Source organism: Fonsecaea pedrosoi (assembly GCF_000835455.1).
Source record: "Fonsecaea pedrosoi CBS 271.37 unplaced genomic scaffold supercont1.6, whole genome shotgun sequence".
Lineage (NCBI taxonomy): Eukaryota > Fungi > Ascomycota > Eurotiomycetes > Chaetothyriales > Herpotrichiellaceae > Fonsecaea > Fonsecaea pedrosoi.
Window position 1 is genome coordinate 2,214,388 of NW_013550610.1, and position 23,393 is coordinate 2,237,780.

Consider the following 23,393-nt stretch of genomic DNA (forward strand, 5'->3'; position numbering starts at 1 on the left):
GGCGACAATCGTCCCCAAACCGTAAAACCGCAGGTGGATGTGCTGGCCACAATTTCACAGATGACACTTCGCGACTGCTCCTGCCAGCAACATTACGTGCAGAGACATGTCTAATGAATCAGACGCGGCGACATCTTTACGCGATGCCATAGTCAATGGCAGTATTCCGCAGGCGGAACAACTCCTCACTTCTGACCTGTCCTCTACAATCATCTCGGCACTTCTTGCGCAGATTTCCCAAACACGGCATGAGATCAGTGAAGAGATCAGAGAAATAAGCAGGGATGGAGCTGGCTCAGTGGATCAATGGATTCTCCAGGCGAAGAAGGTTCAGGAGGACATCGCCCGATGCAAACTCGAGTCGAGACGAATTGTCGAGGAGCACCAGCAACTCAAGGCCCTGAGCGACCGCGCAACAGACTATCAACGTAAGGTTGAACTTCTCGACACAGAGATCAACTTCACCGAGACCCTGGGACGGGAGCTGGAGAATATATCACGGACATCGGGATCATTGAGGGAAATCGAGGAGCTTTTAGCCAGGGATGACCCATGTCGGGCTGCCTCAACGTTGCGTGACCTGGACAAAAGGCTTCCAAGCAATTTCAGGTCCAGGACGACAACCATTGTTCGAGATCTCAGGGATGAACTACGCCTCAAAGCTCGTATGCAATTGGACACCAAGCTCAATGCTCAGATTTCCGTTCGAAGGGAGCCGCGGAAAGCAAGCCTCGAGATAGTCCCTGTCGAGCCTGGATCCGACTCAGCGAACTCCGATGCTATTATTCAAGCTCTTAGCGAACTAGGTGATATACAAGACTCTGTCGAACCTCTAACGGACAAGCTTCGAGCACTCCTCGTCCAGCCTCTTCGACGCACGGCCCGATCGAAGCTTGCGACTTACCAGGTGGAGCAGCATTCCTTGACCATTGAGTTAAGCCCAACTCTCCCGTCTATAGACTTGGTTCTCGACTTCGTGCTTGACCTTCTTAATTTTCTACAAACTTCTCTCCCCACAACTATACAGATGGCTGTGGTCAGCGCAATCCTTGAGCACCTGATGAGTGTACTGGTGTCGGACTGGCTCATCGCCGAGCTCCCGGTAGACCTTGCAATGCTGGATAGTCTCGATAAACTGCAACAGAGAGTGACTGTAATCATGGACAAGCTGAAATCACTACAGTGGACAGGGCAAACTCAGCTGCAAGACTGGATGGATGATATCCAGCGTACATGGCTAAACAAGCGCAAGGCAGCCACACTGGATGCTGTGCGGAAAGCATTTGCATCTGCAAAAGGCCATCTCAGGCAGGTTGAGCGGGTCGAGAGACAGGTCATATCAACGGCCACCAAAGAAGCTAAGGCAGTGGCTGATGAGCCCAATGACTGGGACGTTAGTTGGGACGAAGATCCCAAGGACAAATCCTCGACAGAGGAAGCCCTAAAAGCAGGCGAGAATGGTGAGGATGATGACACGAGCGGCTGGGGTTTTGACGAGGAGGAGAACAGCGAAGACAAAGTAGACAAACAGAACGGCCATTCGGTGTCGCAAGACGAGGATGATGCAGGAGATGCCTGGGGCTGGGATGATGAGAGCCCTGCTGAGACGAGGTCGGAACTGGCAGATAAACATGCTCTCTCAGAAACGAATGGAGCACGAGGACAGACCGAGCATGAGGTCACCTTGACGGAGGTCTACAGCATCAGCGAAATCCCCGACCATCTCATCGAAATCATAGGCAGGGATATCTCCGATGCCCAAGCATTCGAAGACACCCAACACCAGAGCCTGGACTCGTCGACAACATCAAAAGGACTCCTGACCTTGCCGACCCTCGCTCTGGCCATGTTTCGCGCCACCGCACCCAGTTATTATGGTGCATCATCAGCTCTGACCGATATCCACCGCTACAACGACTCCCTCTACATTACCGAGCGACTTCGTGACCTGACCCTCCCAGCAGGTATGCCGCACATCGAAGCCGACATCAAATCTATGGAGAAGTTTGCCAAAATGGCGTACTCCAAAGAGATGGAAACCCAGCGGATCATCGTGTGGGACTTGTTGGACGGGGCACAAGGGTTCACGTCGTGCACCCAGTTCCCTTACTCACAGGAGATTGAGAACGCCGTCTCCGCCGTCGTTGATCGCATTCGCACGCTGCACAAGGACTGGAAATCCATCCTCTCGACATCGGCATTGATGCAAAGCATTGGCTCGCTGGTAACGATGGTCATCAACAAAGTGATATCCTCAATCGAAGAGATGGACGACATCTCCGAACCTGAGTCCCGGAGACTCACCGCCTTCTGCCAGCAGATTGCCAGTCTGGAGGACCTCTTCCTCTCGACTCCTCCGTCGGCAACCACTGAAACTCCAGAGCAGCCTCACGAGCCAGTTCCCATGGTAGCTGTCTACGTCTCTAACTGGCTGCGCTTCCAATACCTGATCAACATCTTGGAGAGCTCGCTCGTCGATATCAAATACCTGTGGACCGAAGGAGAGCTGAGTTTGGAATTCAGTGCCGACGAAGTGGTCGATCTAATCAAGGCGCTCTTCGCCGAGAGCCCGCACCGGCGAAGCGCCGTCGCCGCCATCAAAGGTTCTCGGTCGTCCAGATGAGTCCGAGGTGCGGGAACGACGTTTTGGCCGTGGAGGCCAAAGCTCACCTTTTAATACACAATCTATACTCTGAGTAGAGCGAGAGTGCGCTTGAGAAGGGTGAAGGGGAATGGGAAATCACAGTCTCACTGCAACTGCAAACGTTAATGCCAACCAGGAGAGACTCGTGAAATTCAATCCGGGCGGGCTAGACAGCTGCTAGAGGCTACAGTGTAATATAGTATACCGACCTTGACGTGATGTATACCAAGTACTGTTTTTTGATCATTATTTTTCATATTTCTTGTGACCATTTTCCCTCTTCCCACGGATACGTGAGAAATAACAGCTGCAGCGCTTCGCCAAACGTGTGATGTATTATATGTATTCATACATACACGACACGTGCACGTAGATTGAGATGCCCACTGTCCCAGTTAGATAGGTAGGCAGGTAGGTCAGTAGACAGATAGCTAAGCAGGTAAACAACATTATATATTCGATCCGTCGTTGAAAAACTCTCTCCATTTTAAAATCCGGTGTTGATTCCATACATCATATATACATTAACGCAGCTCGTCCGAGGCCCCGGAAGAAGAAAAAAAGGAATAACGGGGCAACGTGGCGCGCCTTTCAGCAGAGAAATTTGTATATTCTCTTCCACCGCGGCCATCTCTTGCGGTCGGCCCGCTCCTCCTGCACCAGCACGCGGACATTGAACTCCCTCTTGCCCGTGAAGAGGTCCATGTCCCTTGCTCGCAGAATGTTCGTCTTCATGTAGATCTTGTAGCCGATGTACATCAACACGACGACGGGGGCGGCGAGGTAGGCCTGGAAGAAATTCACGATGCGGTCGGAGATGGACATGTGCTGGTACCCGACGGGGGCGAAGCCGGTCCAGAACTGCGCGATCAGGACGAGGATGTTGAAGGTGAGGCCGACCCAGGACCCGACGATGCCCACGGGTGACCGGAATGCGAGTTCGTCCAGCGAATGGCCCTGCAGGGTCCAGGCGTGGCGGAAGCGGATGTGCGCGAGGCAGATGGAGCTCCAGGTGAAGATGGAGCTGAGGCCCGAGAGCGCGAGCATCCAGTTGAACGCGTCCTGCTGCTTCTGTGTCGCCGCCAGGTATGCCAGCAGTCCCAGCACCGAGGCGACGATGATTGCATACAAGGGACGACCCTTGCGGTCAATGTAGGCGAGAAAGACGGGTGCTTGACATTGTTCTGCCAGAGCGGCAAGGGTGCGCGAGGATCCGTAGATTGCAGAATTCCCGACGGAGAGGACCGAGATCATAATGACAACATTCATGACGGACGGGAGGACTTCGATGCCGGCGTTCTGGATCGAGATGACGAATGGGGAGGCTCTGCGGCTCGGGGTTAGGAAAATGATATAGACCAGAACATGCTAGAAAAGAGGACTGACTTTGCATCGGCACTGTTCTTGCCATTGAGCAGGCGAGGATCAGTGTATGGCACCAGCGTGCCTACAAGGAGCAAGCTGACAACATAGAAGAGCGTAATACGCCAGAATACCTGTTGTTTCAAGTCAGATACCCACAGACACGCGCACCAAGAGACTTACCTGTTTGATAGCAGTAGGTAATGCTTTCCTCGGATTTTCGGTCTCTGCTGCTGCGAGACCAACCAGCTCGGTGCCGGCGAAAGCAAACGCTGCTGTCACAAAGGTACTGCACAGGCCCTTGAAGCCGTTGTGGAATGCTCCTGGATGGTGCCATAGGCGGAAGCCCATGTAGCTTGCATCGGGATTTCCAAGACTGTCGACGCCGCCCATAACATTGATGAGGACTCCCAGAAGACTTGCGGCACGAGTCAGTTGTATATCAACAAGATAGAGAGGGGAGAGCGCTTACATGTATCCTATCACGGCTGTGACCTTGACAATGGCAAATACAAACTCTGCTTCTCCATACCCTTTCACACCAAAGAAGTTGATCAGAACAATCAGTACCAGAAATATTGAAACCCAAGCGGCATTCAGAGAAATATTTTGAACCTGCTCGTTTCCGTCAACCAAATATCGATCGCCGCCCGGCATGACCCATACCCAGTAATCCACAGTGATTGAAGCGCTCACGATCTCCAAGGGTAACACCGTCAACCAATTCAAAGCGTAGTTCCAGCCCATGGCGAAGCCCCAGGCAGGGTCCTGTAGAGAGAGAGAGAGAGAGAAACGCATCAGTTCTCCGAGTGGAGGGCGAAGGGTAGGCCTCTTGTCTTCTTCTTACCAGGAATCTCGTAGAGTATGAAGCGAACGACCCGGCGACTGGGAACAGGACTGCCCTGTGAACAAGTCATTAGCATCAGCAACCCGTGGGGGAATAAATGGAGGTATTTACAGTTCTCCCAGCGCCTGTACTGTGCAGTACAACATGCACCCCGTCAAAGCAAATGACAACAGCAACGAGGCAGGCCCGCCGTATGCCAGCGCTTTCCCGCTGCCCACAAAAAGACCTGTGCCGATGCTCCCGCCTATTGCTATCATTTGTAGATGTCGTCCTTTCAACCGCCTCAACAATGGCGACAATGCCGTCGCCTGCGCTGCCGCTTCAGCATCGTATCCCTTCCCGCCAGCTGCGCTGAACGAGGCCGACCGAGTGACACTTGCGTGGGGATCTCGCCGGAAAGACTCGGTGAGCCGGCGGGCGAATGGGCGTCGCACATTCCTCATGTCGGCCTCGTATGCGGAAGGGTTTGACGACGATTCAGGACTCCATGTTTTTTTGTCCTCCATTCTGTGACTGTTCATGCCATCGGTCGGTCAGCGGGGAGGAGCCGGCCGGCTTAGAGTCGATTGTCAGGGTGGATAATGTGGACGCCGTTGCTAAGGTCCAAGTCAAAGCTTCAGCTCATGGCAATGGGAATCAATATGTAGGGTCTGGATATCATCGTCGGCAGTCACATAGGGTGTCTTGTGTCCTAAGTGAACCTCATTCGAAATCGGGAACCAGGTGGTCTGCGCAGGAGCGCATGCTGTGCGCGGAATGAGTGGGCGGTGCTGGGAGTTGGATGTCCCACCAGCCAATCGCCTGGGATCAAGAAGAAAGCCACAAGATAAGGCCTGTTGTTAAAGCGAGTGGGCTCAGAAACCCCACCTATAACGCTTGTTGTAGATAAGAACCATGTTCTCTACCCCGTACAGAAGATAGGAATCATGGGGTGTCTCGAAAATGCAACCAGCAATACAAGTACAGTGGCTATGTAGACTATGTGTGCAGGCAATTCCGCGCTATACAATATTAAGCATCACACAATCACAGCCATCCTTCCCATCATTACGTCGTGAACAGCTAGCAATACAGCCAGCGGGAGATATTTCGTCGGTTCATGAGGCGTGGCGGTCTCGTTTCCCGCAGCTCAAGCCAACAACATAGCTGCGAGGAGCCATGATTTTGTAGTCGGAATGTTCATTTGAGACAAGGACTGCCAATTTGACGGCAGGAGACATGACCTGGTCTTGGTGAGGATGTCCCATGTCGTACATCAAGTTGGATCTTTCCCGTCGTTGGGGTTACCTATACTTGACGACATGGACTCGTCTTCGTCTCGGGCCTGAGTATCTATAGATGATGGTTCGATGGCTGGTACAGAATCCGGCTCTGTTACATCTGGCCTTTTAGGCGTATGGCTTCGGTTCTCGTCAACTTTGACTTCTGCACTGGTCATGTTTTTCACGTCACGCGAGCTCAGCCCTCGGCGTAGAGCTAAGCGTTGTGCAGCCTCACGTTTCTGTTTGATTTCCAGTTCCTCCTCATGAGCCACTTGCTCTTCTTCTCGCCGAAGGTCCATCAAACTTGGGGGTTCAGGCTGCTCCTCGACCACGTCAGAGGATAGCGGCGCTAGATTCTTCTGAGAATCTGATCTGTGGGTGCTCTTGGCACTGGGACTTCTTAACGACTTCGATGAGACAGTGCGGGTTGAATTGCGAGACACCCCGGGCCGCTTGCCTCCCGATGTCTTGGTTTTGCCACTGCTCTGATCTTCCGCGAAACCTTGGTTGGTCGTGCGTCGGCTGAGCATGACTGCGAACTCATCGTCAAGAGGCTGCGCATCTTCGTCCTCGTCGCTCATAATCAGGTCACCCCGCGAACTCAGGGAATTTGTGGTTGATCTGGAAGCGGCAGTATCGCTTCGCTGGCGCCCGTGCCCCTTTCGCCACGTACTGTCGTGTTCGTCTGTCTCCTCTATTAAAGGTTGGCTTTCAACGTCTCGCACTCGGGTGCCGCCTGGGTTTTCCTGCAAGTCTGCGGCTGACGGCTTGTAGCGCAGTTTCCTGAAGCCAATTTTCCATGGAAGCCGCTCCAAAAATCCTAGGTATGATGAGCCTGGTATGATGGTGGGATCCTGCTCAGAGTCGGGCTGTAGCCCAGAGGGTTTCCGTCGGCCTCGGGAACCATAGCTCATAGTCCTTTGTTTCCGTGGTTGGACGGACTGCGAGCCCCCACCGGCGAGCAAACTATCCAGCTCATCATTGCACCAGCCCAAGGGGCTGTCACCAAGCGCCTCATCATCATCCCAGGCATTGTAAAAATCAAAGTTATATTCAGCTCTGCCACGCGACCGGCCTCTCCTTCGTCGGATATTATCATCTCTGTTCGGGAAACAAGGCGCAGTACATGCGCAGAGGCATGACTTCACGCTTTCAAGGCATGGGTCGACGTAACGTTGGGTGAATGTGTATATGTTCTCTTGAGCGGCTTGGTTGGCAGATTCGAAGTTATGAGAGATATTGTGGAGGGTCTGGCGGAATTCGGGATTGTTCATCTTGACAGCTCAGGAGCGCCGACATTCACGGCGCAGGGAAGGGAGGCAGCGCAGTTGGGCGATGATTGGGCTTGAGACGCATGCGCTGTATCAAGGCGGAATGACTTCACAATTGCCATGCTTGTTTCCACGAGCGTCGCATGACAAGACGCCCTATGTAAGGTAATTCAGGAACAGCAAAGACAGTTGTCAGTTTAATTGTCTGGGGACGGACTGGGGGTGGCGGGAAGACAACGGATGACGGGATAAGATATCCCGGAGAAGGTGAGTGGACCAGCTTGACCGCTCGCCGCTTGGCACAAACCACGTGTCCCATTCCTGGCTTGCTGGATCTCGGAGATAGTATTTATCCGGGACATGCACTAGTGCGCCTCACTTTTCCCGCTCCACACCGTCCAGCTGATCAACTTCAACTTCTTCATCTTTCGTCCTCCCAAATTTCGGCCTTGACTGCTTCTTTACTGTTTATCTAACGGTAGAAGAGCTATGGTTCAATATATTCGCTTTCTGCGCACTCCACAAAGTGACGTTGGGAAAAAGACTATCGACGTCTCCGCAGTCGTAGCCGTCACCACAGACTTGGGTGATGCATTCTTTAGTGAGGACGTCGAACTGCTCGCAGATGTTGTCGAGGCCAACCCTCCCCATGGTGTCCTATACTCTCAGACTATCAAATGGCAGGCTTCATCGCGAGCTCTAAAGTTTGCCGTCCATTGTCCTGGCAAGTATCTCTCTAGACCTGTGCGCCTCCATGTGACTACCACGGAAACAGAGACTGCCTCTCAAGCATTAGAAATTCCAAAAATCCTGGATGTTTGGAGTTGTGTCTTCCTTCTGTCTGATAAGCAGCGGACGGACCCAATCGTGGAGCGACGAATTGCTTTGTCGAATAGGAGCATGGTGAGGATGTGGGAGGAAACCGGTGACAGCATTGCGCGGCATATCTGGTAAGAGCCTCCTTTCCTCCAAACCGATACCGCTAAAAGGTGAACCAGGGATGCGAGTCTAGGTTTTCTTGTCTATTTCGCGCATGCACTGTCTACCTCCCCCATCGATGGAATGTCACTGTTAGTGTCCCTGTTCAAGTCCAGCAAGGTAAGACGACTTAGAGTGCTGGAGCTTGGTGCAGGTTGCGGCATAGTAGGAGTCGCATTGGCACAGCTTGTCAAATGCGACCTTCTCCTTACCGACCTGGAGGACGCTCAGGAGATTTTGGCGAGCAATATCCGATGCGCTGCGCCCGTGGCAGGATCTACAGTTCGGTCGGAAGTGTTGGATTGGGCCTCGAGCCTTGATGATAGCTCCAATGCCAATTACGATCTCATTTTGGTTTCCGATTGCATCTACAACCCAGACAGCAGTCTGCACTTGGTAGAGACCTTGAGGCAACTGGCCACTCGTACGCCCGAAACTGTCATACTGGTTGGATTCAAGCGACGACACACCGAGGATGATTTGTTCTTCGCACGGATGCGCACTGCAAACTTCGACGTTCTCGAGACCCTCAAGATTCCGCTCCCCTATATTGACACCGACCAAGACGTGGACCGACCAACCACCGAGTTCTTTACCTATAAGATGGACACTCAGTCACAGAACGACTCCTAAGGCCACACACCAGCGTTATCGAGAAGAAATAGAGCACATGCTGCCTTATACCTACCGGGTGTCCCCTCAATGGCGGTGAAATATCCCATCTCTCGGCTAGGTGACGCCCTGGGAAACCATACCGGCGATCCGGGGCCAGTCACGTGCTCTCGTCCCTGAAAATCCCGCACAACGGATACGAAAAAAATCAATCAAGATCAAAATCAGCTGCGGGAAACGGAAACGGAGGAACCATCCAACGCCCAAGCACCAGCAAATGACCAATACGCTACTGGCAGACAACGCAACTAGCTGAATCACCGATCCCTTGTCCCTGGCGCGTCCGTGGCTACGAAAGGTTGAGGTCACTCCCTCCCTCCCTTGCTGGGATCTGACTTTTTTCCTGCTGGGCTTCCCACAGTGACTCCCATGGTGTATCCACACTTTGCCCCCCACCACCGTGTCGTTGTCGCTCCTCTGCAGCAAAAAATAAAACCAGAATTGCACCAAAATCATCGACCTTTTCACCATTTTGCCTCTCTTCACTACTTCCTCACCTTCTTCACCGCAACATTCCACAGCTTCCCACGACACTTTTGGTTGGAAATTTCTTGGACCTGCCTTTGGGACCACCAAAGGCACCTCATTCACGGCTTCGACATCGTTTGCTCTCCGTTATCAAGGTGCATCTACATACAGACATCGTCACATCGTTAATCAGCCTCGCCCGCCTCCTGCTGAAGCCTCAAGCCTCAACGCCTGCTCTGTGCTTTCACCTTGACATCCCAGACCTGCTTTTCCCCCAATTTCAGCTGCCGCATAGGTCGCCACTCGAGGTTCTTCCTCCTCGTGAGGGAGAGTCGCTGAGGCACAGCCAAATTCCTAGAGGATCCGAATCCCGCAAACCTCCCTAACACTTATTGGGGAACTTCTTATCACTCAAACTCCTAACATAGCCATTTTGCATGGTTATGGCACCTTCTGCTATCGCCATTGAAGAAACCAATACTACAGTTCTGACTGACAACCAAATCGACAAGCTCGATTTTGTCGAAACTAATCATGGCGTTGAATCCGATGTGACTGGTCTGGCCTCCAAGGCGCTGATCCAGAAAGTCCTCAAGGAGCAGATTGCTCGTATCAATGTTGACACCTGTGAGCCCGGCGAGGAAGATGCATTTTATGTGGCGGATCTGGGGGAAGTGTACCGTCAACATCTACGCTGGAAATTGAACTTGGGCCGAGTCAAGCCCTTCTATGGTGGGTTTGACCCACTGTGTTCCATCTCCTGCATGTGCTCACAATTGTTACAGCGGTCAAATGCAACCCGGACAAGGAAGTGCTCCGCCTCCTGGCCAAATTGGGCACTGGATTCGATTGTGCGTCTAGGGCCGAGATCGACCTGGTATTGGGGCTTGGCGTTTGTCCGAGTCGCATCATCTATGCCCAACCGTGCAAGACCAAATCATACTTGAGACACGCTCGCAAGGCTGGCGTCAGCCTGATGACCTTTGATAATACCGACGAGCTGCACAAGATCAAAGAGTGCTATCCCGACGCTGAGCTGGTGCTCCGAATCTTGACGGATGACTCGGCAAGTGCTTGCCGGCTCAGCACAAAGTACGGGGCGAGTCTGGAGTACGTTGAGGAGCTGCTTGGTCTCGCCAAGGCATTGGAACTCAACCTGGTCGGCGTCAGCTTCCACATAGGCTCAGGGGCGAGCGATCCGAACTCTTTCGACAAGGCGGTTAGAGACGCTCGCCACGTGTTCGACCAAGCGGCCCTGCTGGGATACGATTTCAAGCTGTTGGACGTCGGAGGCGGCTTCGTCGACGAGACATTCGAAACCTTTGCGGGTAATCTCCACGAGGCGCTCGAGGAATACTTCCCGGCCAATGTCCGCGTGATTGGTGAGCCTGGCCGCTACTATGCCTCCAACGCCTTCACGCTCGCCACGAACGTCATAGCGAGACGCGAAGTCGCGGTCAATCACGAAGGCGGGAAAGGGTACATGCTCTACCTCAACGACGGCGTCTACGGCAATTTTTCCAACATCATCTTCGATCACCAGCACCCCGTCCCGCAGGTTCTGTCCGTCGCACCCGGCCGCGGTCAGGACATGATCGAGTACTCCATTTGGGGCCCTACCTGCGATGGCATCGACGTGATCACCGACCGCTATTTCTTGCCTGGCGTGGTCGAGATCGGCGACTGGTTGTACTTTGAGAACATGGGCGCGTACACCCGGTGCTCGGCCACCAAGTTCAACGGATTTAGTGATGACCACGAGGTCATTTACATTTCCAGCGAGCCCGGTGCCTCGGCCTTACTCGGATATTGAGCGTGCCAGGTTTCTCTCCGACAAACTTGGCAGAACCAGTATGCAGAGAGGCGGGGGGTTTACCTCTTGAAAGGTGCAAAGTGTGGTTGCAACCTGCGGCAACATGTTTGAAGCTGTCTACACTGCAACAAAGCCTCACTCAAGTGTGTGCGGCTCGAAATTTTCCTTGTTCGTTATCGCACTCTCCTTTACTGCCCAACCGGGCCCGATAGATCAGATACTTAGATAGAAGATGTCTTCACCCTTACCAGAAAACAAACAAATAGGGGCTCAAGTTCATCACCATTCAAACATTTTACCCATAAAGAACCTCAGCCTCGCTACATCCAAGCCACGCGCTTCTTTGCTACGGGCTACGATCAACGTATACGTACTTGTAGGCTGCCTGCCTGGCTGGTCCACCTCCATACCTATGTACGTACGCACTAACTAGTACCAGTACCAGTACCAGTACCAGTACCAGTACTGGCACTGGCACTGGCACTGGCACGATACGGCCGAAATGTCCTCTGCTCCTGCCATGCTGCCCTTTGAGAGTTGAAAAGTCTCCGAGTTTCCGGTTTTTTTGACTTCATATGGCTGTGAGGGAGCCGCTACGCTACGCGAATGGCAGCTAGGAAATTAATTGCTGGTGCCTGGACACGATATGATGTACCTACCCGAGCACCGAGAAACCACCAAACTCCAACTTCTAACTTGAGTAGCGTGGTAGGGTAGCGACAGAGAAGGTATACAAGTGGAGTGGAGGTCCAATAGTACCTATGTAGTAGTTGTAAAAACAACGTTTGACAGAGAGACAAAGTTCGCGGGGCCTTGATATAAAGAGTATCCTGCTGCTCCTGTTTTATCCTATAGAGACGCATGCTCTCTCACTTCGTTCGTATCCTAAACATGACTTTTCACCCTGATTCTCTTCCAGACTTGACCGGCAAAGTCTACATTGTCGCAGGTGGGAATTCTGGCATGTAAGTCCTCATGTCTCTTCTCTATCGTGACACCTGCTACAGAGCAGAGATCTAAACGCTTCGCAACAGAGGATATCACACTGTTTCTCGCCTCGCACAGCATGGTGCCCATGTGTACATGTGCGCGCGATCTCCTACGAAAGGAGCAAACGCCATTGCTAGCATCAAATCTTTGTATCCCCAGGCTCACATAACGCTGCTTGAGATGGACCACCTATCACTCACTTCGGTGGTATCTGCCGCAAAGTTATTTCTTTCCAAAGAAAGCGCACTGCATGGATTGGTCAACAACGCTGGAATCATGGCCACACCCTTTGAGATGACACAAGACGGACACGAAGCGCAATGGCAGACAAACTACCTTGCACACTGGGTCTTCACCTCCCACCTTTTGCCTTTGCTGCTGAGTACTTCCAAGACTCTTCCACCAGGCAGTGTGCGGGTCGTGAACTTGTCATCATCCGGTCACTATTCAGCACCTACAGGCGGGATCAACTTTGCCGACACCTCTCTCAAAAGCGGCGGTAGCGGCATGGGCCGTTATGGCCAATCGAAGCTCGCCAGCATCCTCCATGTCAAGACCCTCAACGAGCATTATGGCCCGGGTTCGTCGAATGCCAAACATGGAAACGGGGAGATTTGGGCGGCCGCGGTTCACCCTGGTCTAGTAAAGAGTAACCTGGGAGAGCATGCCGAACTCCCTTTCATCTTGAAATTGATGATCTTGCCATACAAGGCGCTTGGTGGAGGAATGGACGGTGACAAGGGATCGTGGACGAGTGTCTTTTGCGCGGCCAGCCCCGAGATGAAGGCCGAGCAGAGTGGTGCTTATTTCCAGAGCATTGCGGATCCCAATGGCTGGCAGAGTGCCATGGCTCAAGACAAGCGGCTTGCTGCGAGGCTGGAGGAATGGACGAGCGCAGAAATGAAGAAAGAGGGATGGATTAGTTGAGTATGCGCCGTCGTGTTGTATATGCGGGATGGGAAATCCAGGCACAACAGGCTATGTCCAAACAAGTTGGTCCAACTCCCACCATACTCCAGGTGCCTGTGACGTCAATTGCCAATGTTGTTATCGATAAGGACAAGGAGGGACGGGAATCTTCGCAGCGATCGCAGTCTGCAATGCCGACGAAATACAGACCACGAGAAAAAAGTCGTCGGCTCTTTTCACACAACTCTAATAATATATCACCACCGTTGGAATATTAGTACCCATTGACCTTGATCTAACTTCAATATTTCCTCCTGTGATATCTCAAGTTGCCTCAAGGGCCGCGTCTATTGACACACACGTCCGCCTCTTTTCCTGCGGGCCACTCCCCAACACTTCTTCACATCCCTGCAACAATGGCACCGACTCCGGTAACCATCATTACAGGGTTTCTAGGTGCGGGAAAGACAACTTTGATCTTGAACCTCATACCGCAACTCCCAAAGAATTATAAAGTAAGCGTCAAAGAATAAGCACTGAGGCGTCGACTGATATGATCATTTGCTCGTGTGGGGTCCAAGTTCTAACTGAAGAGCACAGCTTGCCCTGTTAAAAAACGAGTTCGGTGACGTCGCTGTCGACTCCCAACTAGCAGGATCGGCCTCCATCTCAGGCGTCCGGGAACTCTTGAATGGGTGCATATGCTGTAATCTCGTTGGTCAATTGAGCGATGCTCTTTTCCAGCTCAAGGACTCAGTCGCACCCAGCAGAATCATCATCGAAACTTCCGGATCCGCCTTTCCCGCTACGCTTGCTATGGAAGTCAACCGTGTATCGCGAGAGCACCCGGGCTCATTCAACCTCGACGGTGTCATCAGTGTTATTGACGTCGAGAACTGGAAGGGCTACGACGACACCAGCTACACGGCCAAGATGCAAGCCAAGTACACCGATCTGATCGTTTTCAACAAGTGGGAGCTTGTCGATGAGCGCATGTTTGAAGATGCCCTGGACCGTGTCGGCGATCTAGACGTCCAAGTCGCTTGGGTCAAGAGTCAGAAGGGCTGGGTTGATGTTGAAGTCATCATGGGTATCGACGGAGCAATGGTTCGCGACGAAGGGTTGCGAGGAGCGATCGAGTTCAACGAAGAAGGCGCTCACGGAGATCACCACCACCACCACCAAGAAGAAGTCGAGGTCCTGAGTGTTGTGGTGACGAATGAGGACATGACCAAACCACCTCAGGGTGTTGTCCTTGAGTCCTTTGAGGACCTGCTGCTTTCTGCCCCTAAAGACGAAGTCTATCGCATCAAAGGGCTTGTGCTTTCCTCAAAACCACCACCTGATTCTACAGGCGATCGAAAACCCAGCATCGCAGTCGACTCAGAGGGCCAAAGTCTGTATGTCTTGAATTGGGCATTTGGCCGGTGGACGTACACGCCCCTTCCCAGCGCGGCTTTCAAGGCCATGGAAAAGGCCAGTGCTCGGTTGACCTTCATTCTTGCCAGAGGGGAGGCGAGCAAGTGGACCCGACGACTTCAAAAAGGAGACTTTATCGCCCTCGAGGGAGAGGAAGGGAAGGAAGAGAAGGGCGTCCTGAAAATTGACAAGATAGGGTGATTGAATGGGAAGTTGGCCCGACTTTCGCAGGAGTATAGCCGCCACAAACACCGCAGCTACTGGGCGATGCCACAATATGAGATGACCCCTTCTGACAGCACGAGCAAGAATTCTGAGCGACGGGGAAAGCACAGCACTCTGCAATACCTGGCCTCGGATCCTATCGCCCTGCTGTCGGGTCAGGACTTACAGAATGGCTTTGGGTTTTCAGCCAGATGACCCTGGCCGAAGTATTGCTACCAACACCACCGGCCAATCGCGGATGCTAGAGTCACAATTCTCTTCCGACGAACATCTTGCGGCGCCGGAGCAAGGGAATGTTCTTTGGTCAATTGGCTGAGATTCGATGTGTCTACTGTGCCGCTTCAGACCTGTCCATGACCCTCAGAGACCTGTCAAGATGCAACAGGGGTGAGAGACACTTCTAAACCAGGCCTCAGTTTACTCAGGCTGCCATGAATCGTCGTGCATCTCGCCCAAAGGAGACGACATCTCCGGCCTGTCCGGACTCCTCGGCACCTTTCTAAAGGTGAACTATACGACGGGATTGGAATTGGCCATTAGCCTTGATTCTACGTGTGAAACACATCTCACTTGATTTGGAACCCAACTGTGAGCCCTTACCAAGCTGGGAAGGCATGATCTATGTGAAATGATTTTTTCTCAACTCTGCTAGGTATCTCAGGATATCTCAGCGTCTCGGCTCGTTGCTCTAGCTTGGATGAGCGCCGCATCGCTGGCATTTTCCGTGTGTCAACTCTGAAAAGAGCCGCATGCCGTTTTTCCAGTCTCAAAGACACAGGTCCATCAGCGCGGTTGTCCGGCTTCACAACTCCTGATCTAACACTTGTACCAGGTTTCCACCTCTTGACTGATGCCCGGTTTTATCCGCTGCGAACGATCTTCCGACACATCTGAGAGAGGTGCTGAGCTTGGGTCCGCGAATATTAAACGGAGGTCATGGTTCTTCGATAGTCTGCGGATGGATCGAGGCTGGCAGCCTGTGCTTTCCGAATCGCTAGGTTCATTGAGGATGACTGTGGTTGCTGACCATCTTGCGGTGGATCGGTGACCGTATCTTGGGTCAGTTCACGGCTGTCAACAACTCCAATGGCGTGGCTCATTCTCTGCAAAGAGATCATTCACATCATGAAGACTGGGATTTTCGACCTTGCAGTGCGAGACCGAGCGCGAGTTGACACACTGGCCCTCAGTGCAGCTGCACGCAGTCACTTGCAAAGTGGTGTATTGCTGAGTTTGTTTTGAATACGAACACGCAGTTGAAGACGCTGGGCACTTTGGCGCATGTTGTCAAACACGTGACCGGGGACGAGATACTGCGGGTCACGTGGCTAGCTCAGAAATCGAGGTCTCTTTGTCGTCAACTAAAGGGATAGGTCGAGAGGGCAAAGCAAATAGGTTTATCGCGTGGTTGCTAGAGGCTGTTCACGTAAGCGCCCAATTTCTTCTGGAATTGATGGGTAATCAAGATGGTCAATCCGGTGTCATCTCTGGGTACACCGTCTCGGAAGGGACAAACTATGTACCTGTTCCACGTCCTCCGGAATCACAGCAAGGCCTTCACCTCGCCCTGCCCATCCAACCCCATGAAGCGGACGACCTGGCCGAGATGGTCGAACCCCCAGAAACCCTCGACCTGACCCTGGGCGTTCTCGCACTGAAACCACGGCAGACCGAAGGCGCCGCCGTTGAAAGCCTGGTCCGTGTTCGCTACCAACTGCTTCTTGACCTCGGGCGTGCCCAGCCGGGCCATGTGTCGAGCGACAACGTCCTGGCCGAGCACGGGTGTCAGCACGCGCGAAAAGGTATTCGGCTCGTCGATGTCGCCGTGTGTCGGGTCCGTCCACAGCGCCGCGTACAGCGTATCCAGAGCGCTGACGAGGGTATCCTGTTGTTTCTGACCCGTCGCCTTGTCGTTATCCTCCATCCACACGCTGGTCAGGAACCGCTGCAGCTGGATCGTCGGCTTGGGGAACCCGGCGGGAAACTTCTCGGCCATGGGGATGTGGAATTGGCGGCCCCAGCGCAGCCGCTCGACATTGATCCAGCGGTCCTTGTTGCGGATCTCGATGGGCGTCTTGTTGCCGCACTGCTTCATCAGCCCGCCCAGCAGGATGGGGATGTATGTGATTTGCACGTTGTGGAAGATGGAGGAATGCTATTGGATGTTTGACGATGGGTTTAGCACATTGATAACCAAAGCATTTCGAATCAATATAAGACTCCAACATTTTGGGTAGAGGTTGTTGAATCGTCCTCATCTTCGCTTGTCGGTATGGCCATGTAGAGCTATCTACAAAGGAAGATAGAACTCGACAAGGTGAAAGTGCAACACAGAGACAGAACATACCCGTAGGAAATAGTATCCCAAGTATGCAAAGGGACTGACAATGTCGACATAGAGGGTGATTTTCCCCTTTGTTCCGCCAACCATTTTGCCAACTTTGGTTTCGCGCCGCGCCGACTCTTTTCTTTTCTTGTGTTGTATTACGCGTGGGTATTAATCGGAGACGGGGTGGAGCGAGTGTGTTGATGTTGGCTGGATTGGGGTTGCGAGAAAGAAATGGGAAGTGACGCGGTGTTGTGTGGAAGGAATGAAGTACATATGTAGCACTACATCATGTTCCCCATCATCTTAGATACCAACTAGTTATCAAATAAATAACACGGTCAAATCGCACTTCTTTCCCCATCTCCCCCACAATTGACTCCTTGTAAGTCGTACTCGTATCTCCATCTCCATCTCCTTCGCGAAACGCGGTGCAGGAGCCGAGGTCCAATTGCGATATTTCCGAAGAACCACCAAGGGGAACCATTTCCCTGTTCAGGGCCCGCGCAGTTCGCTAGCTAGACCGACAATCTCCCCGTGCGAGGTAAATATTCCCGAGTACCGAATACCTACGGTCCTCAGCCTTGTGTACCATCAGAGCAAGCCTCTACTTATACTTTGCGGGTAGCAGATATAAGCTCCATCATCCTCGTGCCTTTACAACCCTCAGCAACCGCAAGTGTCTCAGTCCCCCAACCCGAAAACGGTCTGCGGCGGCTAGCGAGAACCAAAGTTCCCCCTTTGTTGGTGCCCAGGCATTGGTCGGTTGTGTTGGCCATGCAATTCTCAAGATCGACCTACTCGATACACAGCCACGTTTCGCCCAGACGGTTGCCTTTTGCTCAGCCTCGATGTGGTCAAAGTGAGGCTGGATCTACTTTTTCAATGGCGCTTTGTCCTCTTGCCTGTGGCCTCTTATCGTCATTGCTCCTACTCTGTCGCTGGTACATGCACCTCACATAGCACATGTTACCTAGGGAGGGACATTGAAGAATACAGACGAGACGCCGCTTTGGAAGGCGGCATACACCATGTGTGACACGGCACCACGTCCGCCTCCGTTCGAATACGAGCCACTCGATCCACAGGTCTCTGGGAAATGTATACGGTTGCTTCACCTCCTACCCCTCACTGACGATGGCGTTATACGGTGTACTCTTGAGAACAATGTCTCTATAGCTGAACAACCTGTGCCATCTTACACCTGTCTCTCGTACGAATGGGGGGATGATGTGGACCACACACGCTGGATTGAGGTCAACGGCAGGTGTCTCGAAGTCTCGCGCAACTTGTTCGACTTCTTGAAAAGCCTCCTGCAGCAACAAAACGGGACTGGTCTGCAGGGTTTATGGATTGACGCCCTTGCAATCAACCAGAAGGACCAGAAGGAAAAGAGCGTACAGGTCGACCAGATGCACGATATTTTTCGACAGGCCTCAGAGGTGCTTTCCTGGTTGGGTCCTGCGGCACATGACAGCGACGAGCTCTTTAATTTCCTGGAGAGTTTGGATATTCCTGTCCCAGAAGGAGCCTCTGACGCCGATACGACCAGGTCGCTCGAACGCAAGATGTGGTACGAGCTTCAGCACCGGTTCTTTGACGCTGGACATCGGATTCACCGTGCGGCGAACCATCTCTGCAATCGCACGTATTGGGGGAGGATGTGGATTGTTCAAGAGATGCTCCTTGCCCGTAGACTCCATCTGGTATGCGGATCGAAGCGGATACGTTGGCTACGATTCGCCATCGTTCTCGAAGCCCTGCTGAGCAAGCAAACCATGTTCAAACACCTGCTATGGATCTCGCGGCGTTCTCCAGTCGAACCAATCCTTCAACACTGGCTTCGCGGCTGTGACGGGGCCGAACCAGAGGACATCCAAACCCTCTTCACCACATTTGCAACCTTTCACTGTTCCGAGCCTCGCGACAAGGTGTATGCGTTGCGAAGTCTGAGCTGCGATTCAAATTTGATCGAGGTCAACTACGAATCCCCAATCGAGGACGTCTTGCTCCAAGTACTCCGAGTCTTCCGTCGACAGATGCTATACGTTGAATTCGCTGCCGTGTGTGAAATGTTTCGCGTAAATCTCTGGCGTTTGTTTCCGCTTTTTGACGAAGGGCAACCGCATCCCGGTCGCGGTGCGAACAAAGGTCCAATGCGGCCAGTGACCGGGCTAAATCAGGACACCCCTGGCTATGCAGTCTCGCCCAAGTTCTCGGTTGATCTTGGAACCATCAAATTTGGGGGTTCCCGATACCAGGGCGGTGTCGTTTATTCGTGGACCAACTTGATCGAGTTGTCGCGGAATGGCCGGCTCAAACAGTGCAACTGTGCCCCATGCCAAAAGGGTTGGCAAGCGATCAGGTCCAATTCATCCAAAGGTGGAGCCGAGTCCATCGACACATCCCTACAATTGAACTGCGAGACAGACAGGTTCGACATCGCGCAGAGCACGGAAGTAATCCTCTTCTATCAGCAACACAGCAGTGGCCAGGAACGTTACCTGGCGCCCTTTGCCACTGGCATCATGCTGCGAAAAGTCAAGGATACCTTCTCTGTCCTCTCGGGATGGAATTATGATTTCGTATTCGACAGCAATCCTGGGTCGCTGTATGTCCTGTTGTATCACGACCCAGAGGTGTGCAAACTGAACTACGAAAAGTCTCTCCCATACACGAGGTCTGTCTCATATACCATGTCACAGCTTTGGAATTTAGTTTCGCACCGAAGTCCTGGATTTAGCTCTGGTCTCGACAAGGACATTGGCCTATCCGCACTGGATGAAGTCGAGGGACTCCCCAATGTGTCGATCGAAGGGACCATGGCAAACTGGAGCTGACCTTACCATATATACACGAGGTACTCGGTAAACTGTACCACCAGGAGTAGGATAAGAGGAGTCTTTGCAGCCCTGCTGATGTTTATTACCTACGCCTGTTGAGTTCAGCCGAAACTCTCCTTCTTTTCCTCACTGCCGAGAGATATTTTGGGTCGAGCCGAGCAGCGCCACCGAAGGTCCGGACGAGCCTAGAGCCAGAGCCACGACCCGATCGGCTGAAGCTAAAGGGGATTAACTTTGCGTCCAGCACCGCCATCAAATTTGAACGGGAGCCTTTTATGGCTGGCTGAAAAAACGGCCCAGAACAGTTCTCGACACTCCCTTTTGGGGGTTGAGTGAAACATTCTCCTGCTTGTACCGATTGCAAGCGACAAACACAATGTCCCCATTCGCTTGCCTGGCACATCACAGGCCACGCGAAAGTGTCCACCACGTTCGCTTATATTCGTAAATCGCTAGTTCGAGATATGGAGGCTCCGCAGGGTGAGTGGATTTTGTGGAAGCTCCGAAAAGGTCTCCTTCAAAAAGGGAGAGTCATCGAATATACAGTCTCGTTGCTCGACCTCGTTGAGTCCAATTGCTCTCCCATATTGCCGCTAGAAGAAAAGCTGGCAACATGGAGACGTCAAAGCAGGGCGACAGTGTCGTCGTCGTCGAATCTACCGAACTGCCCTCCTCGTCACATTCGCAGCAACCAATCAACCCAGAAAAGCAGGCCGAAATCCCTGTCCCCGTTGCCTCGTCATGGCCCAAAGAACCAGTGCCCCTTGTACCCGACACCAAAAACCGACTGTTTATGGGGCTGTACGATGGCGTCCTCCTGGCCGTGCCGCTGATATTGGTCGCCAAAATAGGTCTGGTGATTGGGGCGTGGAAACTGGACCGACGACACCGTGGCGACGAGGTCGACCTGGTCAGCGGGCTGACGACGTTCCTGATCGAGTTCAACGGCCAAATGACGACAGCGTTCACCATTGTCTTTGTCACCATCATCTCGACCCTGGTGCGGCGGTACGCACTGTGGAAAGCGCAGACGGGGGCGCGCATCGCAGACCTTGAACAGCTCCAGGGCAGTATCAGCCTGCCGAGCACAATCAAGCTGATCTGGTCTCTGCGCGCCTTCACCACCATGAGCGCCGCCCTGGTCGCCATCTGGTCCTTCTACTACCTGGGCAGTCAGGCCAGCAAGCAGGAATTCCAGCGCGTCGACTCGAAGCCTTATCACAAGATGACTGGGTACACGGCCAGCACGGGTCCGCTGTCGGGCTTCAGTCCCAATTACGACAACACCTATCTCGCCTTCAACATTGACGATCTAAACGCCGCTCTGATCACCGCCGTGGGTTTCACCAAGCCCGATTACAGCGCCGCCACCGCGATCCCCGAGGGCACCGACTCGATCGGGTCGGCCGTGTTGCCCGACCTCAACGCCATCCTGGACCAGGGCTTTTGGGTCAACAATGTCGGCTACGTGGCCCCTCATCCCGGGCGCCACGGCTGGGTCGACGTCGCGCACCAGTCCCAACTCAAGATGAATGACGACTACTCGGCCTTTGTCGGGCGGGCCACGTATTTCCAGCTGCTTAGTGACGGCTACGGGCCGATTGCCATCCAGATCAACGAGTTCTTGGGCGAGTACACCCTGCCGACAAGCTACATGGCTGTGAACTGCGGCCGGCCGACTATCCTCCCGTACAGCTCGTTCCCCAGTGGCACGTTCATGAACCAATCCGTGAGCTTCAACATGACGCAGCCCCGAGCGGACGCCCCGCGCGACACCCAGGGCCACCCGCTTCGCGAATTCGCACTGTCGACGCGCTGGATCCCGAACAATGACCACGGCATCGTCGAGCGCGGCAGCTCGCGGCAGCTATGCAACATCACGACCGTCAACGTCGAACTCAAAGTCCACTGCGGCGTGACGGGCTGTTTCCCCAAGAAGATGCGGTACGCGGCGAAGCACGCCAACCGACAGAACGCGACGTCGTTCGCCACGCCGTTCGACGACGACGTTTTTGCCGAGCGGTTCTTCAGCGCCCTCCTCCTCTCGCGCGGCGGGCAGCTCAACGTCTCGACGCCCACGGACGTCGGAGCGAGCCTGACGCTGGGGGTGGCGAACTTCCTCGGTGCGCCGCTCGACACGCTGGGCGTCGCCGCGGGCCAGGACAACTACGACGCGTTCCTCAACTCGCAGCTGCGCGGCCTCTCGCTGCCCCTCACGCAGTACTTCAACACATACTACATGCTCTCGCAGGCCGTGACGGGGGTGACGCCGACCTTTTCGGCCGACGACACGCAGTTCCAGCCCGTCCGGATTGACGGCGCCCTGTACGACCCGCACTACGCGATCCGGTGGCCGTGGATCGGCGTCGACTTTGCCGCGTGCGCGATTTTGTTAATTGCCTCGCTGGCCGCGTGCTGGCTGCGCGCGCACACCCTCGCGCCCGACATCTTCGGCTACGTGTCCTCCCTGACGCGGGACAACCCGCACGTCGCGCTGCCGGACAACGGCACCACGCTCAACGGGCTCGAGCGCGCCCGCCTCCTGCGCAATGTGCGCGTCAAGATCGGCGACGTTTCGCCGCCCGACGAGCCGTCCGGCAGGGTCGGCCTGGCGCAGGTGCACGGCCAGCCGGTCGCGAATCTCAAGCCCACCGTGGCTTATGTTTGATGACTCTTTTACACACACACACACACATATATATATATATCTCGTTGAAATATTTCAGTTCAATAATAAAGAAATGCATGCACGCATGTCGAAAAGGGAGATGAACCTCTCTCTTGTGGGAGATGTGCGTTGAATACATGTACACGGGTCGATATTACCTACCTACCTAAATATGTGCCTCGTAATCCCCCCTCTCGAATCCGCTCGGCGCCGGTGGACTTTTTTCGCTGACTATACTGACCAAGTATGCATTGCCCACTGCTTCCTGTCTTCAACTGTAGTTGGTACTTGAAGGTTTTTTTCCCCCGTGTTTTTTGTTTCTATCCCCCTTTTTTTTTGGTTCTTATCCAGATCTTTTCCGACTCCATGGGCAATGGACGGTTAGAAAACGAAAACGACGGGTATTTATCTACTCGGTACAAGTACACCATCATGTTGGCTAGCGGTAGGTGGGAGGGTCATGATGGGCCCCAACCGAACATTTCAACTGTGAAAAAGATTATGTACCGAGTACTGGTATCTCTGTCCATCCATCCAGTCACTGAGTCACCCCATCAGTGCCCACAACGAAATATCAAATATCTATCGGGGGGTTTCCTTAACTCACGCACTAACGCTATCGCCAACGTACACGTATTGATTGGACTGATCAGAAACATTTCTAGACTCTGACCACGCCCAATCGCATTTCCTCAG

At 53.3% G+C, this 23,393-nt stretch overlaps 10 protein-coding genes across 10 annotated transcripts; 7 read left to right on the top strand and 3 right to left on the bottom strand.

Moving 5' to 3' along the window:
- Positions 1–106: 106 nt before the first annotated feature.
- Z517_09633 (uncharacterized protein) lies at positions 107–2,623 on the top strand (the record flags this gene model as incomplete). The annotated part of the gene is made up of 1 exon (XM_013425541.1): positions 107–2,623. One exon carries the CDS (start codon positions 107–109, stop codon positions 2,621–2,623), a length of 2,517 nt encoding a protein of 838 aa, XP_013280995.1.
- A 612-nt stretch (positions 2,624–3,235) lies between these two features.
- On the bottom strand, positions 3,236–5,359 carry Z517_09634 (uncharacterized protein; the record flags this gene model as incomplete). The annotated part of the gene is made up of 7 exons (XM_013425542.1): positions 3,236–3,971; positions 4,031–4,140; positions 4,190–4,424; positions 4,479–4,621; positions 4,673–4,774; positions 4,854–4,908; positions 4,965–5,359. 7 exons carry the CDS (start codon positions 5,357–5,359, stop codon positions 3,236–3,238), a joined length of 1,776 nt encoding a protein of 591 aa, XP_013280996.1.
- Positions 5,360–6,108: 749 nt separating this feature from the next.
- Z517_09635 (uncharacterized protein) lies at positions 6,109–7,389 on the bottom strand (the record flags this gene model as incomplete). Its single annotated transcript, XM_013425543.1, has 1 exon — positions 6,109–7,389. The coding sequence occupies one exon, from the start codon at positions 7,387–7,389 to the stop codon at positions 6,109–6,111; it is 1,281 nt and encodes a 426-aa protein (XP_013280997.1).
- A 486-nt stretch (positions 7,390–7,875) lies between these two features.
- Z517_09636 (uncharacterized protein) lies at positions 7,876–8,997 on the top strand (the record flags this gene model as incomplete). The annotated part of the gene is made up of 2 exons (XM_013425544.1): positions 7,876–8,336; positions 8,385–8,997. The coding sequence occupies 2 exons, from the start codon at positions 7,876–7,878 to the stop codon at positions 8,995–8,997; spliced, it is 1,074 nt and encodes a 357-aa protein (XP_013280998.1).
- A 950-nt stretch (positions 8,998–9,947) lies between these two features.
- Z517_09637 (uncharacterized protein) lies at positions 9,948–11,317 on the top strand (the record flags this gene model as incomplete). The annotated part of the gene is made up of 2 exons (XM_013425545.1): positions 9,948–10,236; positions 10,290–11,317. The coding sequence occupies 2 exons, from the start codon at positions 9,948–9,950 to the stop codon at positions 11,315–11,317; spliced, it is 1,317 nt and encodes a 438-aa protein (XP_013280999.1).
- An 891-nt stretch (positions 11,318–12,208) lies between these two features.
- On the top strand, positions 12,209–13,234 carry Z517_09638 (uncharacterized protein; the record flags this gene model as incomplete). The annotated part of the gene is made up of 2 exons (XM_013425546.1): positions 12,209–12,282; positions 12,352–13,234. The coding sequence occupies 2 exons, from the start codon at positions 12,209–12,211 to the stop codon at positions 13,232–13,234; spliced, it is 957 nt and encodes a 318-aa protein (XP_013281000.1).
- A 398-nt stretch (positions 13,235–13,632) lies between these two features.
- On the top strand, positions 13,633–14,836 carry Z517_09639 (uncharacterized protein; the record flags this gene model as incomplete). The annotated part of the gene is made up of 2 exons (XM_013425547.1): positions 13,633–13,731; positions 13,817–14,836. The coding sequence occupies 2 exons, from the start codon at positions 13,633–13,635 to the stop codon at positions 14,834–14,836; spliced, it is 1,119 nt and encodes a 372-aa protein (XP_013281001.1).
- A 1,567-nt stretch (positions 14,837–16,403) lies between these two features.
- Z517_09640 (uncharacterized protein) lies at positions 16,404–17,291 on the bottom strand (the record flags this gene model as incomplete). Its single annotated transcript, XM_013425548.1, has 2 exons — positions 16,404–17,015; positions 17,208–17,291. 2 exons carry the CDS (start codon positions 17,289–17,291, stop codon positions 16,404–16,406), a joined length of 696 nt encoding a protein of 231 aa, XP_013281002.1.
- A 926-nt stretch (positions 17,292–18,217) lies between these two features.
- Positions 18,218–20,026, top strand: Z517_09641 (uncharacterized protein; the record flags this gene model as incomplete). Its single annotated transcript, XM_013425549.1, has 1 exon — positions 18,218–20,026. One exon carries the CDS (start codon positions 18,218–18,220, stop codon positions 20,024–20,026), a length of 1,809 nt encoding a protein of 602 aa, XP_013281003.1.
- A 616-nt stretch (positions 20,027–20,642) lies between these two features.
- On the top strand, positions 20,643–22,697 carry Z517_09642 (uncharacterized protein; the record flags this gene model as incomplete). Its single annotated transcript, XM_013425550.1, has 1 exon — positions 20,643–22,697. One exon carries the CDS (start codon positions 20,643–20,645, stop codon positions 22,695–22,697), a length of 2,055 nt encoding a protein of 684 aa, XP_013281004.1.
- Positions 22,698–23,393: the final 696 nt, after the last annotated feature.